This window comes from Aythya ferina (assembly GCF_964211825.1).
Source record: "Aythya ferina genome assembly, chromosome: 1".
NCBI classification, from domain to species: domain Eukaryota; kingdom Metazoa; phylum Chordata; class Aves; order Anseriformes; family Anatidae; genus Aythya; species Aythya ferina.
In genome coordinates, this window is record NC_140296.1 from 206,097,307 (window position 1) to 206,121,846 (window position 24,540).

General features: G+C 47.8%; 2 protein-coding genes and 2 long non-coding RNA genes across 33 annotated transcripts in view; 1 reads left to right on the plus strand and 3 right to left on the minus strand.

The window, feature by feature from the left end:
- The window catches only part of NRF1 (nuclear respiratory factor 1), a 55,795-nt gene extending 52,593 nt beyond the window's left edge, over nt 1–3,202 (minus strand). For all 4 annotated transcript variants that reach the window (XM_084504550.1, XM_084504556.1, XM_084504559.1 and 1 more), the window contains exon 1: nt 3,048–3,202. The gene's annotated coding sequence lies outside the window, so the exon portion shown is untranslated. The remainder of the gene's footprint in view (nt 1–3,047) is intronic.
- LOC311427370 (uncharacterized protein) lies at nt 1,728–19,963 on the plus strand. 27 transcript variants are annotated; one of them, XR_014687304.1, is made up of 5 exons: nt 3,403–3,443; nt 3,885–4,044; nt 4,369–4,412; nt 4,646–4,798; nt 6,674–7,266. XR_014687304.1 is itself a non-coding variant. In XM_084504680.1 (5 exons), the coding sequence occupies exons 1-5, from the start codon at nt 3,422–3,424 to the stop codon at nt 8,043–8,045; spliced, it is 402 nt and encodes a 133-aa protein (XP_084360806.1). In that variant the 5' UTR covers nt 3,409–3,421; the 3' UTR covers nt 8,046–8,146. The 27 variants fall into 27 exon arrangements, 1 of the variants encoding a protein (XP_084360806.1); XR_014687305.1 differs by having other exon boundaries at nt 6,719–7,266; XM_084504680.1 differs by lacking the exons at nt 4,646–4,798; nt 6,674–7,266 and adding exons at nt 7,711–7,751; nt 7,911–8,146 and having other exon boundaries at nt 3,409–3,443.
- Nucleotides 14,101–16,695, minus strand: LOC311427429. The gene is made up of 2 exons (XR_014687353.1): nt 15,905–16,695; nt 14,101–14,991 (listed from the first exon to the last, which is right to left on the minus strand). It is a non-coding gene; the product is annotated as an uncharacterized lncRNA (long non-coding RNA).
- On the minus strand, nt 16,841–24,525 carry LOC311427422. Its single transcript, XR_014687350.1, has 5 exons — nt 24,406–24,525; nt 20,520–23,201; nt 19,047–19,104; nt 18,083–18,266; nt 16,841–16,894 (listed from the first exon to the last, which is right to left on the minus strand). It is a non-coding gene; the product is annotated as an uncharacterized lncRNA (long non-coding RNA).
- Nucleotides 24,526–24,540: the final 15 nt, after the last annotated feature.

Here is a 24,540-nt window from a genome sequence, read left to right on the forward strand (position 1 = left end):
TGAGTTTAATTAGGCGGTTACGTAACGAACGGCGGGCAGGAATCGTTCCTTTTTGGGCTACTCGGTGGCTTCGGAGCGAAAGGCAAGCTTCGGGAGGGGAAATAGTTTGGGTTTTCCCACCTCTGGGCTTGGAATGGGACAAAAAATGTGGAAACGGGCTGAAAAATGTGGAAATGGGCTGAAAAATCTCCAAAAAAAAGGCTGAAAACCCAAAAAAGAGAACGGGGCTCTGGGGTCGCCCTTTAACTGAGGCTCTTCCCAACGCCCCTGCCGACTGCAAAGCCCCAGGAGGGCCCGAAAAGCTTCGCCCGGGGCCGAGTGCTCCTGGTGGAAGCTGAAAAATGGGTGGAAGCAGAGAGGAGATGCTCGTGGTGCTGCTTCACGGCCCGTCCGCGGATGCTTGGAGGACTCGGGAGCTCACCAGGATCATCCACATCAGCACCGTTTGGCTTCTGGAGTCGTGATTCACGGGGTGAAAGCAGCACGATGCCCCCCACGTGCCCTAAGTTCGTTACGCAGACCGAGGCCTCTATTCCGAAGTTAATTAATTAAATAACCCACGCACTGAGCATCAGGTGCACAAAAGAAATATAAATTATAGGTTTTTTCTATGGACCTACGCACACGGCAGCAGAAGTTGGAGCTGAAGCAGGATTTGTGCTATGGGGCTGCCCCGCTGCTCCCACCCCGAGCTCCTGCACTCATTTTTGTCTCAATTTTCACTCACGAGGCTGAGATCTTCCGGGCTTGAGGTGACCGAGCTGTTTGAAAGTCTACAAGAAACGATTCAGGCTCCCGAGCAACAGATTCCAACACTTGGGGCCGTCCTTGTGGCAAAATACCCCAGGTGTGAAAGCGCAGGCGAGCGGTTGTGGGGTTTTTACCCCGGAAAGCTGCGAACCGAAGCGTGGCAGCACCATAAATAATGCCCTGGAGCAAAGAGCTGCCTCCAAGGGGCACCCCCAGCTCATCCCGTACCCACCCAGGGTCTGGTTTGTGCCAGGACCTTCACATCAGGGCTCCAGAAACACCGAGGTCCCCATCCACAGCCATAAACACCCCTCTGTAATGCTTCCCCTCGATGGATGAGATCAAAAACCCTAAAGGAAGAGCTGGGGGAGATCCCAGCCCTCCCAGCAGCACCACGAGCAGCAGGCTCTCCCTCGTGCCCCTGGAGGGAAAGCCTCTTGCTCCCAGTTTGGCCACAAACACAGAAAAAAATGACAAACGCTTTCTCTTTCACCCATTCCCCCAGCATTCAGACACCATAAAAGCAATCCCACAGCTTGTAAGGACGAGTAACAGTGGTGCGGGTGACCCCAAAGCCGTGGTGTCCCCAACAAAACCAAGAGGGCAAATGCCCGCGTCCATCCAGCCTGGCTGGCAGCACAAAGCACACCTGTAGGGCCCTTTTTGGGGTAAAACACCAAATTCTGCTAAGGATCACGGCCCCAAAACCCACAGGGATGAGCCCCCCGAGTGCGCTGCTGAGCCCCAGCGGGATGGGGAGGGACGGGCAGGGGGCATTAGGGCAGGGGGAGATCCCAAGGGGGGAAGGGGGAGGTAAGGGGGGAAAAGGGGGGAAAAAGTTGTAAAAAAAATAATAATAATAAATAAATAAAAAGAGGGGAAAGGAGGAAAATAAAAAGGGGGGAAGGGGAGAATATAAAAAGGGAGGGGAATAGAAAGGGGGGAATTTACGAAAGGGGTGAAGGGGGGAATATAAAATGGGGGGAAATATAAAAAGGGGGGAAAAGAGGGGTTGAAATATAAAAACGGGGAAAAAGGGGGATATAAAAAGGGGAAAATATAAAAAGGGGGGAAAGGGGGAATATAAAAAAGGGAGAAAAGAGGTTCAAAATATAAAAAGAGGGGAAAAGGGGAGTCAAAATATAAAAGGGGGTGTTAAAATATAAAAGGGGGAAATAAAAAGTGGGGGAGGAGAGAAAAATTAAAAAGGGGAGAAGGGAAACAATAAAAAGCAGGGGAAGAGAGGGAAATTAAAAATGGAGGGAAGAGGGGGAAAATTAAAAATGGGGGAAAAAGGGGAAAAATTAAAAAGGGGGGGGGAATAGGTGGGAAAAAGGGGGAAAATTAAAAGGGTAGAGAAAAGAAAAATAAAATTGGGAAGGAAAGAGGAGAAAAAATAAAAAGGGAGGAGAAAAAATAAAAAAGGGGGGAAAGGGGGAAAAAAATAAAAAGGGGGGGAAAGGAGAAAAATTATTAAAAGGGGGGAAAAGGGGGGAAAAACTAAAAGGGGGGGAAAGGGGAATGTTAAAAATGGAGAATATTAAAAAGGGAGAAAAAATAAGAATATTAAAAAGGAGGGGAAAGGGGAAAAATCAAAAGGGGGAAAATAAAAAGGGGGGAAATTAAAAAGGAGGGAAACGAAAATATTCAAAACGGGGAGGAAAACGGGGGAAAAAATAAAAAAGGGGAGGGAAAAAGGAAGAAAACTAAAAAGGGGAGGGAAAAAGGAAAGAAATAGAAATACGGGGGGGGAATATAAAGCCATTAGGATTGAAAAAAAATAAAAGGGGGGGGAATTATCGAGAGAAAGGAGGAAAAAAGGGAGGAAAAAAGGGGGGAAAACTCCAGCGGGGCCCTGAGGTAAAACCCGGGGGGGGGGGGGGCAGGGAACGGGGCCGCGCTCCCGGTGCCCCCCCCCCCGGCTCCGGGCTGAGGCCTTCGGGGGCTCCCCTGAGGGTCTCGGGGGCTCCCCTCAGCCCCCCCCGGTTGTTGTGGGGTGGCCATGTCCCGGTGTCCCCCCCCCCACACCCCCCAAAAAACACCACAGCGACGCCTTCACCCCCCGAGGCCTAGCGCGGCCTAAAAACCAAAAAGGCGGCCCCGCCAGGCGAGGAGCGGGGCGTGAGGTGAGGAAAGGAAAGGGCGTTCAAAAATAAAAAAAAGGGGGGAAAGAAGGGAAAAAAGGGGAAAAGGGGTCGGAGGGGGGGGGGAGCCGGGATCGGCCGGTGGGGGCCCCCGCGTTGCTGCGGCTGCGCCGGGGCTGGAGGAGCTGGGAGATTGCGCGGTAGGACGCTCACCTCAGAGCGGCTGCGCTGCGGCGGGCCTGCGCCGTGGAAGCCTGCGGCGGGAGGGAGGGAGGGAGGAAGAGAGAGGGAGAGAGAAGGAAGAGAGAAAAAAAAAAAAAAAAAAAAAAAAAAAAAATGGGGAGCCCCCCCTCGGGGAGGGGGGGGAGGGAGGGAGGGAGGAAGCGGCGGGGCTCGAGCCCTGAGCCGCCGCAATGGCGAGAGGGAGAGGAGGAGGAGGAGGAGGCCGAGGGAGGGAGGGAGGGAGGGGAGGAGGAGGAGGGGGGGGGGGGGGGAGAAGGAGGAAAAAAAAAAAAAAAAAAAAAAAAAAAAAGGTGGGGGGGGTGTGGGGAGGAGGGAGCGTGGCGTCATAGCGCGGCGCCGCCGCCATGAGGAGGAGGGCGAGGGGGTGTAAAAAGAAGGAAGGATTTGGGAAATTTGGGGGGAAAAAGGGTGGAGGGGGGGGAATTGGGGGTGTGGGGGTGTGGGGGGGGTGTGGGGATAAAGGGGGGGGGGGGTGAGGTGAGGGGGGGGGGAACGGGGGAGGCGCCATCTTGGGGAGGTCGCCCCGCGCCTCAGGGAGGAGGGCGGGAAAGGGCTGAGGGGAGCCGGGCTCGGCGTTGCCCGTGGTGGTTTGCTGTCAAAAAAAAAAAAAAGTGTGTTTTGCTGTCAGAAAAACGCGTTTTTGGGACATTCTGGCTCTCTGTTTCCCCACCTCCTCCACCCTTAAACTCTAGTTTCTCAGCCATGTTGCTGAGCTAAGCCGGGTTTCAAAGTAACTCGAAATAACACAAAATGACCCCAAACTGCTCTTTCTAATGCGTGAAATCTAATGTTTTCTTGTTGTATCAGGGCTCAAAGACGTGTACTGGGACCGTGGTCTTGTTGCAGGAAGGTGTCTGCGTGCCAGGGCAACCTGTGGTTTCAGCGGGAGCCTGAAGTGTAAAGGACTTGGAACACAGGAAAAAAATGAAAAAGTAGTACAAAAAATGGTACAAAATAGTAAAAATAGGTATGTGCAATTTATAGCAGGGAGTCTTAAGGAGGGACTTCAGACTGATGGACCGAAACTGTCAAATTTAAGACGCGTTCTCCTCAAGTAAAGAATGGCATGGAAAGTGCAACGTGGACGGGTGCTCAAGAGAAAAGTTAATAAAATCTGGTTTACAGCAGCCTGGAAAGCAAAATATTTTCAGTAATGTTCCTTCCTTAAGGATCCTAGATGTACGTTAAGCGCTCCGCTAGAGACCTGGCAGGTCAAAAATTCAGTAGGCTTTTATTTTACAGCAATCATGGTTTTATTTTTGTTGCATATACATTTTTTTTTTAATTTCAGGACGTCAGCCTACCATCTGTGCCTCGTAGAAACCTCTTCCATGGGTATGTCACTGTACTAAAAATGATAATATTTTTCTCTTTATGCTAATAGCCACTGCTGGAATTTTACAGCTTCCCTTGAAGCATGCAATACCAATCCCTCTGAAATGGGACGTATCTCACATGCCTACCCGCTCCCAGCACTCTGCAAATTGTATAAACCGATAGCCAAATATAGAAATAACTTCACCCCATAGGCGGAACGAAGCACAGCCACCAATTTTTCCTATTAACAGATGCAATAAAGCAATCGTAAATGTAAAGGCAGGAAGTTATGGCCGCGCTACAACCATCTGAAGATGCAAGACTACGGAAAGCACAGGGCGAAAACCTCTCCGAGACGTGCCCCCGTCTGCAGAGCCAGCCGAGGCAATTGGCATGCGTGTCAGGTCAGCTCGGGATCGAATGTCCACTCTGCAGTCACACTCCACTTGTTGCCTCTGCAGTGCCCCTGCGTTTCTCTGGGAGCTCTGCAGCCACGTGCACGCTCTCACAGTGTATTTTTTTGGGGAAAAAACACCTGTTTTTTGCACCAATGTTAGCTTAGCCCATAGACTTGGTTACTCTGTATTTGGGGTGCTCTGGATTTCCATCGTTGGTCTCCCGTAGGTACAAAATGTGGATCTGGGCCAAATGATGACTTACACCGGTTGCTGTGATGAGTGTAGCTTTTGCTGCAGAGCCGTGGAGGGGTCTTGGTGGGGCCTTGCTGCTCCGTGAGGACAGGGTAATGCCCTGCCAGCGCGGGCAGGCAGCTGACACGGACTGTAATAGCTGTGGAATTCCCTTGTGCTAATCAGCAGTTTTGGAACGGGGCCACAAGCACGGAGAGCTGGGCCTGTGCCACCCGACAGGCCCGGTGTAACCCGCAGTGGGCTGGAAGGAGGAAGGTCACTTCCCTGGACGTCACAGGAAGGTAGAACCCCATGAGACACCAAAAAACTTCCGTAATGGTAGGATGGCAGAATTCTGGAAGGGCTTCCGGAGGTTCTGGAGTCTCCCCTGTTGTAGGTTTTAAGAACAGGTTGGGCAAATGCTGCTCAGGAATGCTGTAGGTAGAGTTGCTGCTGCCTCAGGGAGAGGGATGGCTGACGGTGACGTCCCAGGGTCTCATCTGGCTGCATATTTCCCTGGCCACACGTTGCGAATTGGTTTGGAGAGGGCAGGTGAACCCGTGGGCTTGTGGAAGTGCACATCTGCAGGGCAGTGGCTGAGTGTGCTTGGCTGGGCCTGACACGGGCTCATTTCTTCTCCCTCAAAGTGCACTCACTTCTGTGAGAAGAGGGAAGACAGGACACAAAGCTCTTGACAGGGAATGGCGTGGACATTGATTTGGGATGCACCAAAAGGGGCCTCGAAAGGGAAATTTTCCCAGTATGAACAAACTGACTCTCCCTCTTAGGAAAACTCCACATCAGCACGTGTTTCCCCAGGTTCTCGTGGAGATCCAGCAAAGCTGCCTCGTGTCACAGACCCGTAACCCCACAGGGTAAGGGTTGGCACAAGGCTCACTGCGAGCACAAAGGTGCATTTTACCAGCTGAAGGGTCGGGAGCTTGGCTCACACCCCGTGGGGATGCCGGGGCTGGTCAGGACACGCCACATCCAGCACAGAGAAGGAAGGGAGGGGGTTAGCTGGGTAAAGGCAACCGATGCGTGGTGGGAAAAGGGAGATCTGGTGACAGGGCAGGGCTAGGAAGGCTTAAATAATCTTCACATCCTCGGTCTGGGGAGAAAAAAAGGTGGAATTTATAACGTGGGGATGGTGTTAGCAGCCTGCCAGGCAGATGTGGCTGCTCAGGTGCTGCGAGGCTGTGGGAGAGATGTCGGGGACTCGGTATGGGGTGTTTTAGCCATCCACCCTGCCTTTGGCTGGTGAATTCTGCTCCAGAGCAAAAAAAAAAACAAACAACAGATGAGTAAGAAGGAAGGATTGCCTAGCAAAGGGTGCATGGGAAAGCGTGAGGGGACTGGGAGTGCCTGTGGCAGTGAGCTGGGTGGCTTGGAAGTAGCAGCGTACTAGAGAAGAAAAAATAAGATGGATTTTAGGGATCAGGGAGATGATGTTTTTGTTAGGGGATGAGACACATGACCCTGCTAGCATGCTTAGCACAGCTCACAGCCCAGCTCAATCCAAAACATCGCTCCCATCAGCTGAGCCCATGTGGGGAGGAGGGAGATGATTTCTCCAAAAAGTGCTTTGGAGACACAGGCGTAGCTTTAGGACTTGCTGAACACACCGACCTGCTTGTATCACGACAGCAGACCTCACGGTGACCGAGAGCCCGATATCTCACCGGGTTTGCACAGGAAGGTTGGGCTCTGGCGTGCTGGAGATGAAGGAGCTGCACGTGGTTGTGCAGCGGAAGACGAGCTCCTGGCAGCAGCTCTGTTCTGAGTCTGCTTCCTACAAAATGTCCTAGCTGCCTCGGAGTTAACAAATCTGCTGCTGCCTGCTGGCACTTTCTAGCTGCCTGTGCTCGGAAGGAGGAAACCCAGCCACTGAGCGTCTTGTATCATCGGGAGAGAAAAAGCGGATCCATCTTTCTTCTTGCCCATGGAGTTTTCGTGCATCTCAAGCCCACGGAAGAGAGAAGCAATTGATTCACCCACAGTGCTGACAACAAACACCCTGATGACTTAGCGGTTTTGTAACCGAGTAGTTTTTAAACGTTCACAGTGCAGACTGAGGAGGAAAACTACAGACACAGCTGCATGGCTTCTTCCTTTTCTCTCTTTTTCAGGTTAAAAAAAAATTAAAATAATAATAATAAAGGATGCATCCATTGCTTTCCTTTAACCTGAGTCTTTGCAGCAGTGGTTGTTCAGTAATGTGCAATAAAACAGATTCGCACGGCTCATAAAGAGCCAGGCTCGTTTTCATTACCCCGGGGAGAACGTTGATAGGGCAATGTGTTAGTTGTAAGTAGCCTTGATGGGGCTCTGGATGCCACAGCTTCTCTGCAGCCAGATGAGGCCAAAGCCGAGTGATTTTTGGGAAGATTCCTTCGAAGAAAAGCTCTGTTAAATCTCCTACCCACCAAAATCCACACGGGTCCAGTCACTCTGGAGAGCTTCTACTGGTAGGGTACCGGCTTCCTGCAGCATCACCCTCGCAAACACAAATTCCTGGTCTTTCACCTGAACATCCCCTCTGCAGTTTAGCTCTTCACACCTGGTTCTTCAGCTTTGTGCTGCGGTACCAATGACACTCAGATATTTTCAGCTTATTTTCTCTCCTCCTGCTCCAATGTAGTTTGGTGAAGTTCTGCAAACGCCAATCTCTCCATTTTTCTGCACAGAGCGTGAGGAGCATCAGAACTCCGCTGACGGAACACGATGGGTAAGAGTGAAGAGTCTGAAGATAACGTGACCAGCCCTGCCTGCTACTAGAGGGAGGCCAGTTCTTCAGGCTTTTTATTACTTATTTGGTCTTTTTTTTTCCCAGATTGCCAGTTCTTCCATGAAAAAGACACATCCAGAGCTTTTTTCCCTATTTCAGGCCAAGCTCCCCAGTAGCCATCTCAAGACCAGAGCTTCCAGTGTGGCCCCTCTGGGCTGTTTTGCTGTACCCCTGGCTGTACGGCTCACCCTTTTTTACAGCTCTTTGGCATCGCCACGCAGAGCCAGCTCATAATTTCACCTGTGAAAAACCCCAGCATAGAAAGCAATCAGGCAGTCAGCAGTTGGTCTCTCCAGATGTGCTTTCTTGGGTGGTAATAAATGATTTTAGGACTCTACTGCATCATTTTTTGAGATTCTGTTGAAATACTCGCCTGGACCAGCAGTGCTCTGGGGCGGCCTCAAGCCTCAGACCATTTCCAGCATCTTCCTCAGATCGTTACCAGCGGGGAAGGGTTAGAGCAGGAGGGATCTGTGCTATGGACTCTTGAGACCTGAATTCTCTCAGCAGCAGAGAAAAGGGTTGCATGGTGTGAGGATCTAGAAGGTAACCCAGGCTGGGGCCTCTGATTCTGCAACAAAACGGGGTCCCAACGTGCAGCAACACAAATGTTGTGTGACTGCTCCTGGGGACAGCAGCTTTACTTCTTGTGGTTCCTCTTTCGCAGCATCCAGGAACCAAAAGCAGCCTGGATTTCGGTCGTGCCTTGCAGCAACCTGCCTTTTCACTTCTCCCAACTAGTGATTAATTGTTTCTATTCTGCCAATGCCCGGAGTATTTGGAAATAAAAGCCAGTAATGCTGGCTGAGCGCCACGCTCTCATCTCTATGAAGCAGCAGGAATAGTAACAACTATCGAGAGAGACTGGCACGTCGGAACCCACTTATGTATTATGTATAGCCTCTCGGTGCCTTTTCCTCGCAGCTAAGCACCAAACTGCAGTCGATCTTACAGCAGAAATAGTTAACGGAGAGACAAAGATGAGGCACTAAAAAAGGAAGAGACGCGCTGGGAACTTTGCTGGCAGGAAGCCTTTTCTCTCCCATCCCCACACGCTGCCTGGGGCTTCTTTTTAAATGAATTGATAAAGATTGTCTTTTAATCACTTTTTAGGACAGGGGTGGCCTGGTTGTGACTCGAGTATCTGATGTCTGTGCTGAAGCTTGTCCTGCACCAGCGCTGTGCTGATGCTGGAGCCCCCGAGAGCCCAGTCCCCAGCTGGGGGACAGATCCACCAGGGTGGCTGGAGCCAGCACAACTGCGGTGGGCTTGGAGGCAGGATGGGATCTCGTTAGACCACTGACATCTTCCTGATGCTGGCTGTGGCATACGGTGCTTCCAAATAACCTGCTGCTCTGATGCCTTTCATACAGGGCTGCAACCTGCTCTTTGTGAGATGTCCCTCAGGTCCCATGTGCTTCTCTCAGGGAAATAAATTCCCCAAACGGTCGCTGCAGGCTGATTACCTGGAGCTGGATGTGTATGATTTGCTTTTCTTCGTTACTCAAGGCGATTTTGCCCAAAGTGCGTAGCAGGCAGGGTGATTTTCCCCTGGCTGGGCTAGCTGGCTGAACACAATTCCACTCGGCTATTATTAGCGGGAGCGAGCAGGGCTGAGTTTACAACTGTGCAGGAGTGATAAGCTCAAGACGACGGCGCTTCCTCTCCGAGGAGCTGTCTCGCTCTGCTCGACTCCTCCGCGTCTGAGACACTGCCATCCCCGAGTCAGGAGGTGTTTTTGTACTCAGAGATGCCCACAAGGCGCAGGCCAGGTGGGTTCCTTTTAATGGAAGGCTAGACCACATCTCTGACGTGATTTTACCCTCTTCTAGAGTCACTGAATTTCTCGAGTTTTCTGACAGTCGTTTTTATGGCCTTCATCCCAAATTCGTTTGGGTCTCCAAGCCGTGGCCATGTTGGTTTCCCTACAATCTTCATTTTTTTGGAGAACCTACATTTCTGTATCCACACTAAACCTCGCTTTGCTTTTTCAGTAGACTCTTAAGCATCACAGGGAGTGGGATCTGTCTCGCTAGATGTGGGTTCCTGTATCTAAACAGGACTCCCCGGGCTGCTGTAATTCTCTGTACGGAGTCAGAAGAATCACATCCCGAGCTCCTCTTACCGTATGAACTAAATAACCTAGATGACTAGTCCAAACTTTGCTGCAGATACTCAGATTTAGGGGAGATTAATCCCATGAGTCTCAGTTTTATGACAACCATATAGCAACACGTGAGGAGAAAAGCTGCAGTCGGAGGTGCTAATTGTCACCCTGTGCTGATGAAGCAGTAGCATTGGGAAGCACTGAGGAAAACACAAATAACAGGTTTAAAAAATGTGACGTTGGAATGAGAGGCAAAAAGCAGCGCGCTTTTTTGTCGTAAGGAGCTGAAACGAAGGAATTTAAAGGAAAGGGAGACGTAGCAATCCTCACGTCACAAAAGAGCGCTGTGAAGATGATGACCTGTGGGTTGTGACTATTGGTGGGCTCAGGATCAGCACAGCCCTGCCACGTGTAGGTGTGGGAATGGCCCTGAGCTGTGTGGGTGACCCTGGGTGCTCACTCTTACAGCCCTGCTGACACTCCGGTTCTACAATTCAGTGATTTCCTTCATTCCCTGACAATTAGGAAGCGTTTGGAGAAGCACCGAGCAGCTCCTCGCAGACACCCCGAGGAGGTCACAAGTCTGAAATCTCACAAACTATTAAAAGGAATTCTGTCTCCTCTTCCAAGGCAGCATCAGTGCCAGACCTTTTAAGAGCTGTCAAAGCATTGAGACAGGCACAAACTGCGGGTTCGGGGAAGGACAGCAAAAGATCACCTGCCACTGTAGGAGCCTGAAATGCTTCGGATTTATTCTGCTACCTGCTTGCTGGTGATGGCAACAGAAAGGATGGAAGCTGCGTGCATAAGACCACGGAGAAGTATAAAGAATCAAGGCACCTCACTTCTAAGAAAGCAGAGCTTGGACAGTTCCCAAAGGGCAAGCTGTAATTACCAGGTGCTCCCAAAATAGATCTTTTCAGAAGGCACAAAAATTCCTGGATTAAATATCTCAGGAGCTTTCACAACTATTTCTGGTGACATCGCTGACGAGTTAGACACCACAGAAAGCTCAAGGGTTTTTATTGGAATGAAGCAAAGAGCTTCACACTTAGAAAGCTCTAACATACCCCAGCAAAACACACATCTGTTTAGGCACTGCTTACCTTAAAGATTTGAAGTACGAGGTAAGATTACACAAAATTAAGGTCACTAAGAGGCAATACTATCAACAGCATTAGTAGACACAGTGATTTCATGAGGGCTGGCATTTTGTTCCTTTCATTTCTCCAAGCATCAGACTGTTGCCAACAAGCAGATTGCAAGTCACGTCAGAAGCTTTAAGGCAACTGTAACTCTCCTTCTGAAGCTCTCGCACAAAGCAACTCGTGGCAAGATAATTCTCTTTCCTTAGAAAGGTCACGCTAAGAAAGACAGGAACATGACATCAGTCATCTACACCACTTGTGATCCAGTCTTCACTTCGGCTGTCTCAAGGGCTGAATAAAATCTGTTTACAGCCCAGTGAAACTCTACAGATAACCCCAGCAGGTCCTTCCCCTTCTCTGATGAGAAAATCCATCTTTCGCATAGAAAGCTTTCCCACTTGCTCCTCCACAGCAATCTGTAGCGAAGGATACATTAAATCAAGCGAGGGAAACCCCCAGAATCCTCAAACAACACACAACAGGAATTCTCGCCATACGTAAGTGTTACAGTTTCAAGAAGATTGGCCAACCTTGGTAACATTTTGAACAGCCATTGAAAGAAACCCATAGAAGCTATCACAGACGAGGTTTTGTGTAAACAAGAAGGGCCCCAGCTCATTCCTGGAATGCAGGGAGCACTCCGAACAGCTGTAACTGTGTATTCAACATGCAAGTGCTACATCACGCAGCATCTGATAGCGCTACATCCATCGGATCCAACAGAGATTTGGGCAGAGTTATTCTGCAAACATTTTTTTTTTCAGACCAAGAAAGGTAAACTCATGGAGTTTCTTTACTTTTGTTTTGTTTTGTTTTGTTTTGTTTTGTTTTGTTTTGAGGAATTAAATACTTCAGCAAACGAGCTGTTTGCCCTGAATGTGAAAAAGAACTGTCACTTCCTGGTCCAGACGTGGTCATGTCCCATATGTCTGCTCAGGCAGATACCTGCGCTACAGACATGCAAAGCGAGGTGAGACGACCCGTATTTAAAGCCTTATGTTTAAAACTCACAAAAACAAACAAACAAAAGCCAGCTGCAGTAACTATTGTAACTAATTGCTTACAGCTTTAATGCAAGCATCAGTTTTGTAGCTTGTGATTTAACATCTCAGATTGCATGGAGAACTCTTCCCCAGTTGGCTCTTTTTCCTTCCCAGAACAGGCTCTTCCTACTACATGATGTAGATAAAGTACCCCCAAGAGATGCGTGACCTATTTGAACCACCCTGAATAAGACTTTTTTGAAGTTAAATGTAATTTTCAACTCGCACTAAGCAGCATTAAGTATTTTTGCTTTCTTCTTATTATCCAGGTACTCCATTCTACCTACAAGCATTAAAAAGGGCTTCCTTTCAGCTTGCAGCAGCACTTGGCCTATCACCCGCAGTTTCAGCTATTAAAAATATTCTGACATTCAGCAGTAATTAGAGGTGAATTTTTAAAGTATTTGGTTCAAGCATTTTCACCAAAGAGCGACCTGCTCCATTCACGACATTCAATCACCGCCATCCCAAGGAAGCCATTGTAGCCATGTGCTGCATGAAGCATTTTCCTCATTTTTCTTACCCATTTCTCTCTTTTAGTGCCAATTACAGCTAGAAGACAACCGGGAGGCACGCTGACACAAAGCTGTTTTTTTGCACAAAAAAAGATTTCACACTCAGTTTATTCTAGCTTAGTCCTGAATATATCAGACTGAAAAAGTAAATAAAAAGAAAGCCCCTTTGGTTATGTTTCTCCTGTAGTCATATCGCAATAACCTAGAAGGAACACTGCCAGCTTAAAGGACTGAATTTACTTTAAAAGGACAACAAAATTATGTGCAGCCTAAACCAAAAAAAAAAAAAAAAAAAAAAAAAAAAAGTGGAGAAAAAAGCTATTTTCTCCCCCAGATTCTGTCATGACTAATCTATGGTCTGAGGCTCTCAGGGGTGGCAAAACCTCATAAGCTTCCTCTAAGGGGGTCATCAAAAACATCTCCAAGAAGCAGGACTCCTGAATTCATGGAATAGCTCCAGGAAACTACCAGTGACTGGGTAGCACTAGGATGCAATAAAAACATCTCAGCATCTGGAATGGAAGGCCTCAATAATCACCAGTGTCACCTCTGCAACTTCTCACCTTTTGTTCCTTCCAGTCTTTTGTGCGACAATTACTAGCAAAAGAAAAAAAGGAAGAAGCTTTTTCTCAACCTGAGGTGAGAGGCTTAGAAAAAAAAGACATTAAAATTCAATGACATTTTTGGTTTCTGAGGAACGTCTGAAGTGGCAGTGGGAAACCAGGAAAAATGGGCAAATGAGACAGGAGTTAACCTACCAAAAACGTTATTTTATTTATTTCTGCTGACACTATTCAGTGCCAACATCTAATATATATATATATTTTGGACAAAAATTTTGTTTTGTTTTGTTTTTAAACTCACCATAGTAACATTTTCATTATGGAGATGATAGCATTTATGACCAAAAAGTCCTCACTGTCCGCCCCTGAAGTTGGGAAATAACAGCCAGGGTGTATCTAAAAGTGAGACAAAAGGGTACATGTCACTTCTCGAGCCTTTCTTATCTATCCTAAAGATGCACCACGCTTTTCTGAATGTGAGAGTAACAGGCTAGGAAATACCAGGCAATACAGAAGCATCGACTGAGGGATGTTCTAATACCAAGTGTGGTGAATCACTTCTTTTTTTTAAACTGCTATATAAATAGCCATCACTCACTCTGCACAACAACAGTCCTGTGGCCCTCCTTCCCTCCCTGTCCCCCACCCACAAACACGTACGTCAGCACCCGGTGTATTTTTAACAGCCTGGTTTCGGTGTACAACTTCCTCCAGGAATCGTTAACCTCGCACACTCAAAGCAGCACGCTGCGCGACTGCTGAGTAACAGCAGCACGAAGGAAGCCCGACTTCCAGAAAAAAAATGCCTTTCTGCAAGATGATGCATGCAAGGCTGCGAAGTTCCCTCGCACCGTGCCCCTAAAGCAAAGGGCCTCTCCAGCATCCAGCTTCCCCTCAAAAGATTCTCTGGGGATTTGAGCAGAATTGGCTTTATTCGCCTTAAACTCAGCTTATAAACTCTGCACCCCGGCGGGAAGAAAAGCCTGCCACAAAATCGAGCTCTTACACACTGTGATAGGACAGAAGTATCTGTGTCATCCAGCAGCAACAGACTGCCTGGGAAGTCACGTCCACTTGAGCCAGACTGCCCCTTAGAAGCTGGCAGCAGTCTGCAGCACTCTGAAGCAGCGTATTCAAACAGAGAATCAACGCATTTGAAGTCCAGACTTTTCTTTGGAGGTGTCTGTTGGCCTTCGTTAACCAACAGGGAGCCTGAATCGCATGCAAAATTGAGATGGATCCAGGCGGGAGAGAGGTAAAAGGGAAAAAAAGAAGAAAAAGCGTTTATTTTTCAGCTTGGGACGGTTGGAAGGGTTTTCCGTCTGTTGCCAAAGAAATGAATAGCAACTTTTCAGAAATACTGGAAAGCGGAGTCTTTGTCCTTTGCACTTCGCTGGTCACCATCTGCTGTGCTCAACTGCACCACACAAAAAGCAGATCTTTTTGTTTTTAAAGAGAAAACCTATAATGATATTTCACTATTTGTCCCAGGCATTTTTTGCAAAGTAAAACTTTGATTCAGAGTCCTGATATCATCGTAACTCCAGTCTGGGATGGCTGTAAAAGAGGCTTTGCTTGCTTGCAGCAGCCGTAGCAGATCAGAGCCATCTCGAGCGGCGTGCTGCCTGCTGCCCTGCTCAAGTGCCAGCTGCTTCAGAGGAACCCGCGCACGGTGCTGTTGTGGAGGAAGTTGCCCAGAAGGAAGTTGTTTTCCTAAACACCGTCCCTGCGTGGAATTGCTGTTAAATCGGGCTCTTCATCTTGGCAAGAGCTCGTACTGCTCTTCAGCTTCTCCTCCTGCAAACTGACCAGAAGCAGAGAAACACTGAGAGCGGGGCGCTGACTGCCCCATATTAAGGAATTCCTGCCTTGGTGTGTGGAAACACCCCTCCCTTAAAGTTCTGTGTAGCAAGAGGGAACGATTTTATTTATTTTTAACCGATTAGCTTGAGATGCTAAGTACAGAGGGAACAAATTTGGGTCCTCTCTCGCTCTGGAACACTAGGAGGAAATTGTAGCAAGTAGATGCTGTGACCAGACTTCCTGGTGGGTGATGGGGAAGCAAGAATATGAGTAAACACTGAGGAAGACACATCTATGCACAGAGCAAGCTGCAAACCACATCTTTGACTCAGCAGAACATAGCAACTACAGGCTAATTGGCAAGGAAGCAGGATGCCCACCATGATTTTTTTGACATGTAGTTGAAATAAGTTTGGTGGAATACTGCAGTAGCCTATATAGTGGCAGTAGCCTATATGATGGCAGTAGCTGGTCTGCAAGCACCACCACAAAACTATGATTTCATCAAGATCTCTTCATGGAGGGAAAAGTTTTAAGCTGGAGAAATAGCATAAGGCTTTACAGGCCTTTGCTATTCAGCCCCAAGAAACCAACTGCAGTGCTGGTGTGACACTTCCTGCACGCCTCACAGTGCTGCTGGGTGCAGAGAGTGGTTGTACATGCTCACAGCCACTCGAGGATCCGAGAGACCTGGGACATCTCCCCTTCCAGTAACTCCAGCAGATTCTCTTTTCCTAGATTTTCCTAGATTCCAAGATTCTGGCCGTTTTGCATTCCTTCCTGTCTCTGCACAGCCTCCACCAGCTCCAGACACATCCTCTCCTGTCCCAGGCACTCCACTGCATCCTTCCAGTCGGCGTGCTGTAAGAATCTGGCAGACACAGATTCACTCGACATGCTGCTTTGCAACTTACCTGCTGCGTTAAACTGACATGGAAACGGAGCAAAGCAACTCTGAACTGTAAGGTTTGTGGTTTCCAGCCAGGATGTTTGGGCCACGAGTGGTTACCAGAAGGGGAGAGCTGGTAGGGGAGCTCACCAACCTCTAACTGCAACACGACAGCACTGACACCTCAGCTGGATCTCCAGGATCTCGCCACAGCCAAAGGAGAGCTGGCGGTGCGGTCAGCGGAGCTCCAAGCACTGCTCATCTGAGCAAACGTACCCATTTCCTTTAGGGTGAGGTGAATCATCCAGGTGCACAGAACGCATCGCACAGCTCTCCGCTGACCCAGAAAGGGAGCGCCGGGTGACTCTCAGAGAAGCTGCTGTAGAAATATTTAAGGCTGTTGAGCTGCCTGTGGTATCCATTTTCTGAGCTCCAGTTTCCACCAGCACTGGTTGAAAAAGCTGGAGGTGCTCCAGCACTACATGCAGAACGTACTGGGGAGCACTTCCCACTTGTGGGGCAAAGAAAACCCCAGCACAAAGCCTTCAGACTGCCGAGGCACAACATTTTATTCCATACAGAACTGGAGGGCTAAGGGCCACGGCTGAAATTACGATGGCACGGACGTCACTCACCACTTGTCACTCTATGCTTGAGCCACGTAAGAGTGTCTTTGTACGGACACAGCAGTCATTATGGCAACGTATTTGAGCTAACCACTGGAGATGTCAGGATAAGTAATACTCGAAAAAGCCTCTTCTTCACCGGGGAGCTTGGTTTCCATCGTGTACTTTGCTCCCCAGCCACCTGCTTACTTTCGTTTCTTGCCCTTCTTTTTGGGGGAGCCAGGCCAGGGAAAGCCCCGCAACTCCAGGCAGGCGGGGGCGTTGTGGCAGACGTAGTAGGCGTTGAGCATGGCAGCTGGGCTGAGGATATCCACGTCCTTCACCGCCTTCTTCCCTTTCTTTTTGGAGCTTTTGCCTTTGGCACGCTTGGGCTTACTACTTTTACCCGCCTGCAGAGAGAAAATGACCACAAAAACACACCGTTAGCTCTGCGTCTGGATCGTTTGGCTTCTGGGTAGAGGATCCTAAGCCTCCTGAACAGCTTCACTGCATCATGGTCCTGGCTTGCAGCATTAGCTCAGAGCCCCCCACCAGCCTCCTGTACTTTGTGGTGATTTTATGTAGGGACTACCAAGCATTAAAACACTTTCACCAAATCCATATTTGCTCTATAGCCTGTAAGAATCTCTCAAGTCATCAGACAGGGATGATTAGTGTTCCGCCGTGCTTCTGTCTGGCTAAAAAAAGGGTTGTGCATAATGGAAATCAAACATTCTTTTCAATTGATTTTTTAATTAATGCATGCTGCTCCTCTACCGCTGGCGGTAACACAAATCTAAACAGCAGCTCTGCCATTCTCCGTGTAGGAAGAGGGGCTGCTAAAACTCATCCAGACCCTGGAGCAGGCCAAAGACTCCACCTGAGGAGTGCTGCTGCCTGAACACCCAGCCTCGTGCCTCCGAGAGGGGTTTGCCAGCCTCTGATTCACTCCCGGGATTATTTTCCCACCCACCCTGGGCACTCCTCGCAGGAAGCCTGCAGCGTGTGTGCGTGGAAGATGCTGCCTCCAGGCACTGAGCAACAGAAAGCAGCTCGGGGACCCACAGGGATCTCTCCTTGCTGCTGTGTGGGCAGGAAGAAGGTGATGGCAGCACAAAGCCACAAGGTGGGCGGCGTCCCAGGAATGGATAGAGCAAGAGCTAGCCCCAGAGAAAAGGCCGGACAGGAGCATTTGCACATCACGAGTGACCGAAAGTATTCGACCCCTGGTCTGATGCCAAGAGCACTTTTTGTACACACCAAGTCACCTTCTGCATGTGCCCACCCATTTCTGTTATTTGACTAGCTTTGCACACCACTAATTAACAGTTCTGTGCGATTCATTCAAAATAAAACGGATGGGTGCGAAGGCCGTATGTAGCTATCAGCCAAGCAGAAAAAAAAAATAAATAGAAATCATGAGGTCCATACAAAACACACCACAAGAAGAGAAACAAAAAAGGCAGACCAGCAGAAAAAAAAACAGAGCGAAAGCTGCAGATGCTGGTGGCATTGTTCCTAAAGTTTCAGCCATGCAGACTGCAAACTACTTGAACCCAGACACGCATCAGAGAGGGCGACAAGCCTTTTATACAGACCTTAATTGGACAGAACTTGTTGAATACTTTATGTGCTGGAATGTGTACACTTCAGAGTGGATGCTGACATCAGATTTTTCAGCCAGCCTCCTGAGCCACGCTCCCAGTTTGTGCTCCCAGCAGGGTCATGGCAGATTTTGTGAGCTTAATTAGGTTCCCGGTCAGAACCTGGCCTGTAGCTGATCTTTCAAAATAAAAAAGGTGCTTACAGGTAAGGCCAAACTGTTGTAATAAGTCTGCAGCGAGAAGCAGGGAATGTCTTTGGTCTAAAGCTGACTCACTGCTCCTGCTGTCTCTCTGCAACAGCTACCTCTGACCTCAGGGCTTTGAATGTCAGCAGTCGGTCATTGTCAGCAACTGGCTTTTTCTGTCTCTTATTAAATGTGGTGGCATCGGAAAGCTGCAGTCTGCAGTCTGCTCACGCGCTCCAGCACAGCCTAAAGAAGGGGTTCCCAAAACGTGGGCAGCTAACAAGCTCCTTGACAGCACCACAAACGCTGTCAGATGTCACACCTCGTGTGTACACACGCACAGAAGGCAGTGCCGGAGCCAATGCATGGCATAACAGCCAACAGTCCCGGAATTTCTTAAGGATTTATCAGGCAACCAAAGCTGAATGGAGTGCAGCTCTTTTTTTGGCAGTTAGAGGCAGGACTGAAGCAGCTCAGAGTTCCTAACTCTTAAAAAAAAAAACACCAGGATATCCACATTTGTGTGGTGTTTTCACTCACCCGCAAGGAATTGGATTTGGGGCTTTCTAAGATGCCTACAGACTTTTACAGCCTAGAGTCTGTACACTGCAAGAAAGATCTAGAAGCCAGAACGTGGGGCAGACTTGCACACAACATGAAAGCGTGCAGGTCAGGTTATGCCCTGCAGCCGTGGAACGGAGCCTTTTGGCTATTAACGCCTCCTCCTTAAAATGTGGAATCAACACTAATCAGAAGAATCAAACCTGCATTACCATGGTTAAGTCCTGTCAGTGAGCTGGGAGCCTCCACGCTAAGCCCTGAAGATGGTCCCTGCAACACACAATCACGTAGCGAGTTACACACTGTGCAACACATTACTATTATTTGCCCTAAACGTTAGTTAGAGGATAAAGGAAGAGGGAAAATAGGTCCTTGCACAGCCAGGACCCGGTGTGCCATACCTAAAAGCACAGAACCACCAGCGAGGTAACTCTGAGCTCTGCCAGGGTCCAGGACTCGGAGCTTCCCTGCACAGATTTTGTGGTCTCCTAGGGGATCTCCCAGCAGATCTCCCAGCAGATGCCTGGCCAGGGAGAAGAGGAAAGGAGAGGAGAAATAGAGCCTGGGCCACAGCCCCCAATGGCCCCACAGCAAGACCCTACTAGTAGGTAGCAGCAGGGTAGCACAGGGCAGGATCCCACCGCTTCCCTCCACACCTCCCAAAGCCTTCCCGTCCCCTTTCTCCACGCGTGAAAAATTATTAAAAAAATAATAAAATTTAATTATTTTTTTTCCTCAGCTTCTTCCCGGCCGGCCCACCCCACAGAAACGCGGCGCTACCCACAGCCCCCCGCCCTGCCGGCGGCGGACCCCAAGCGCTGAACGGGTCTGGATCCCGGTCCCGGTCCCGGTTCTGATCCTGGTCCCGGTCCCGATCCCGGTCCCGGTCCCGATTTTGATCCCAATTTTGATCCCGGTCCCGGTCCCGGCCCCGGTCCCGGCCCCCCAGGCCGCAGCTGCCCCGTTGCCATGGCGCCCACCCGCGCATGCGCAACCCGCCGCCACCGACCGTTGGGGCGGCAACGGCCGCCTCAGGAAAAGGGCGGGAAAAGCCTCTGAGGGGAACGAAACCGCTCGCGGAGGGGCATTGGAGAAATAAATGCATTAAATAAATACATTTTTTTTAAAAGTACCACAGTAGTTTTTATTTTAGAGAAAGAAGTTGCGGGTTTTTTTCAAAGGTTGGGGGAAAAATTGGGGTTTCACAGAATTTTAAGTGAGCTTTTGTGGAAAAAAAAAAAAAAAAAGCTCAAATTTGTGGGCAAAAAGCCTTGGGTTGGGGTATTTGTGGGAAAAATTACAAAATTGGGTTGGGGTATGCCGGGCCTCGGCTTTTGGGCTGTGCTGGATGAGGCACAGCTCACGCCTCTGTGGTCTGCGCTGCTGGAACCTGTTAAACCAGCATCACGCACCACAGAAACATTCTTAAAAACGACCTCTGGGCTGGGCTGAGTTGAGAACTGCAGTTTCAGAGAGCGGGTATCAAATAGAGCTTGGATGTTTTCCAAAAAAATCCCTTAGAGTGATAAAAATTTAAGCTGATATCCGAGGTATAAGTGAAGCCACGTGAAGTTGAGGGGTCACAGGGAGGAGCAGGCAGCTGAAGGGCTGATTTTGTTGCTTTGCTCCTTTTTTAGGGACTTTTTTTTTTTTTTTTCTTTCCCCACAACCAGGGTACTGCTCACAAATACTGTTTTTGTTAAATGGGTGTGAGACAGGTTTCTGTTCCACATCCCTCAGCACCAGGCTTCCACTGCTGTGCGCTCCCATCTGCAAAGTGACAGGAGTCCAAAGCAAAAAGTGGAATAAGTGGAAAGTATCAAGAGCTGATCCAAAGTGGAAAGTATCAGGAGCTGAATCACCGTATAAAAGTAAATAAATAAATAAATAAAATTTAAAACAAATAAAAAGCTTGTAATCATGCTATTGCATGACACTTCAGTGAGTCTGCCTAGAACCTTGTTCCATTTTTATCTGAGATGTTAACCTCTTGCAATCTGCTTTCTTGTCCATAAGCCCATAGAATGCACTTTATCATATTTTCAAACTTGTCTTCAAAATCTTTACAGGTAGGAGCTTGGAATTTAGTGCAATTTCCTAAGGAAAAGGGGCTTGTACCACCTCACAGGCTGCCTGTCATCCCCTTTGCCATGACTTTCGAGCCAGCTCTAACCGAGTTTGACACAAAGCCGAGAGTTCAAATATATTAATTTCCTATGAGTTTCATGAAAATTGTCAGCTGTGCCGAGCGTGGGAGACAGACACTATTAATATCTCAGCTGAGGAAATGTCAGCACAGCTCAGCCCTTCTCTAGGCTGTTTGGCAAGAGCATGTGCTGTTCCTGCAGTGGGGAGGACAACGTGGTATTGAAGGGCAATGGGACATGAACCTGTAGGAAGACAGCTTTGTTTCAGAATAATTTCAACACAAAATAAATAAATAAATAAATAAAAATAAAAAAATAAAAAAAATAAAGGATTCCCTTAATTTTGGGAGCTGGAAGCTACAAAATAAGTTCCAAATGACAGGTATTTTAATACCATGGTAAGTACTGCAGACCTATGTGTAATTTCTTTATTTTTTAAAACATTTTTTGAAATAGAGATGCATTTACTTTTATTTTTTTAATCGGATATAATAGCTGTCTAGCCTTTGCTTTCTCCCCTAGTATGAGAATCATATATATTACAGTGTACTATACACATACATTTAAGTAAATCAGCATTGGAAAGGCTTGTAGGTAGAATAAACAATTCAGATTTACAGATACCCTACCATCTTTCCTGTTCTTCCCCTCTTCCTGGCAGCTACAGAGATTGTTGGATTTCTTGTAAACATAAATTTCCGTCTCATGTAATTATAATGATTAATCTGCATTCAGTCTTTGCTTTGGATGCTGGTAGGTGATGTGGTTAGATGGTATGCAGACTCTGTAAAGAGGCTTTTTAATACCGATAGGAGGTTGGATATACTTGGTTAGGAATGCAGAAGTGCAAGGGGGAACTGAGCAAAACGAAGTGTTTGCAGGGAGAGTAGCTCAGTCAGGTATGCTGAAAATAGGAGGAGATACAGAGAATGAGCCAGACTTGTGACCTACTAGGTTAAAGCATGGATTAATAAAGAATGACAAATCTCCTAAAAGTGAAAGCAAAAGAAGAGATGAGAACAAGGAAAGCAGGAGTCGGTCCAATACATTAAGAGAAGTAAACATATCAGCAAAAGAAAGGAATAATGTGGTGGGGAGGAAATTTTTGCAGGAAAATAATTACCTGCATGTGGACTAGATATCAAAGGAGGGCAAAGTGACAGGAACGAGGGCGACTGATAGGCTGCAGCAAAACGTACCTGGTGAGGACTAGAGGAAGTCAAAGAGCAAAGGCACTGCTCAGCAAAACACTGGTCTAATGATTATCTCTTTTATCAGCAGGGAAAGTTGAGCCAGCAGGGCAGGCCGAGTGGGGAAGTGAGACCTGGAAACTTTGGAAATAACAACTGGGTCATCACCCAACACCACGGCTGCCTCGGAGCCGGGAGAGAGCAAGGTGCTGCTGAGGAGGACAATTTGAAAGGCATTTTTGAAACACGGAATACAAACCATCAGATTATTTGCCTTGAGAAGGAAGGGACCGAGTTAATGGAAAACACAAGTTTGTCTTCCTGAAGTCGTGTTAGTAATAAAGTGTTTGTGATCAGCTGACTGCCATTACCACAAATATGATGGTCACTCAATCCAGTGGAAATGCTCTGTTGTAATCTGGACATGTTACGTGCTTTCAGGTACAACTGATAAGACACGCAGCCCAGAAACACACATCTCAGATTCTTTTACTTCTCATGGATATTTTATTTGCTCTACCTTTTTCCCTTTCATAACTGCTTTCTGCTGCCGTGAGTAGGATGCAGGTTTTGTTGCACAGGAGAAAGTGCTGCTGGAAGGGAATTGCTTTCTGATCAGTGGGGAGTATCAGACTTCACTGAGGCTAATGAGCACGTTACCTCCCTTCTATTCAGATGAAATGATGGAGCAGCTGAACTGCTTTGTCTTCGGCTGCAAAGGAAAATGAGGGATCTTGTTACCCTGTATCATAGACCGAGCTTGTCAGGGCAATGTAGAAGACAAATCATGGACTAAAGAGGTTCCTCGCCAAAAGGAACAAGGCCTTGGGCTTTGCTTGGTGTGGGTGCATCCGTGGCTGTTGTTTTTGGTGGCTGTCTACTTACGCAGCTCCCACATTCCTCGTATTTCTCTCCCATTCCTGCCTCTTATGAGGCCACAGATAACAGAATCGGTCAGCCTTCTGAGATGCAAACAGCCCTGCCAGAAGAACCTTCACTGCTGGGGGAAATCTCAGGGGAATCCTGGTACCTGATCAGAAGGAGCCAAAAAACAGAGAAAGAAGCAAAAAAACAAGAGAAAATAGGGAAAGGGTCAGAAACATGGCTCAGAAATGCTGCCTGTAGACTTTCTAAGTAAAACACTTTTGAATAAAGCTTGGAATAAATAAAGAAATGACGAATGAATAATGAGAAAAATAACAAAAATATTTTTGCTCTGTTCATGGAAAAATGATTTTGTGTAATTTTCTAATCAACAAACCACATGGCATAAAAGAAGTGATCGTAATTGCACCCATTGTCTCCTTTTAGCAAAAGCAACTGTCAAATTACCACATTTTACTATTAAGAGTAAAAAGAAGTAACAGCAGTGACAAGTGTGTCAGAAATTAGATCAAGCGTACAAAAATTAGCCTGCACAGTCAACGTGGTTTTTGTAAAGATACTTGGAGCTGGCTACGGAACAAGCTGCTGTTTACAAATGCAAGGGTTTTGATAAATAATTAAGGGAGGTTCCTGCAAACTGGGAGTATAACGAATCTGGCCTCATAAAGACACCGCTGTAGCTCGAGTTTGATAAATAAAGAGTGCTTTAGAGGTCAGGACATCTCGCTATCGTTATTTTTATAGAAATACTCACATAAGGGAACGGAGGGCTGTTAGGTTATGGTCCTTTCCACAGAGAGAATGGAAAATTTACACAGGGGACTGTGTCCAACCAGAGAATCAAATGACTCCTGAGACTTAGTGGGAGGAACTTACTGCCTTATACTCTGTATGCCAACAAGTTGATATCTTTTCTTGTATATTTTTAAACATGCTGTCCCATAAGCCATGGAATTACTGAAACCCAGTGTCACACTGGCATGCATCCCTTCCCTTCAGCCCCCCTGCCCTGTCCTTTTCCCAATCTTGATCCCAGTTCTTTTAGGACTGGGCAGCTGGTCCCTGCTGAACCAAATGAGAAACGGCTGAGCTGCCCTGCTTTGCCTCGGCTGGGGCATGAATAGGGTCTGTCCCTCTGCTCAGATGTCCCCTTTCACAGCTCTCATAAGAACCCAACATCTTTGAGGTTATCCTTTACTCAAATCTGCATGGAATCGGTTAACCAGCTCAAAAGTTTCTTATAGAGGACTGAGAGAGGAGGAGTGCAATCGCCGAGTGCCTTTTATCCCTAGGAAATGAGCTAAAATTAGGAACAGAAGAATCTTAAGGTACTGAAGATATTGACTTACCAGCAGCAGAGCTTTCTGCAACCACCTGTAGGCTGGAAAAAAAAAAAAAAAAAAAAGCTCTGCAGACAGTTTCAACAGAAACTGAGCACATTCAACCGTTCCTGGAACCAGCAGTCATGTTTGGGGTACGATAAG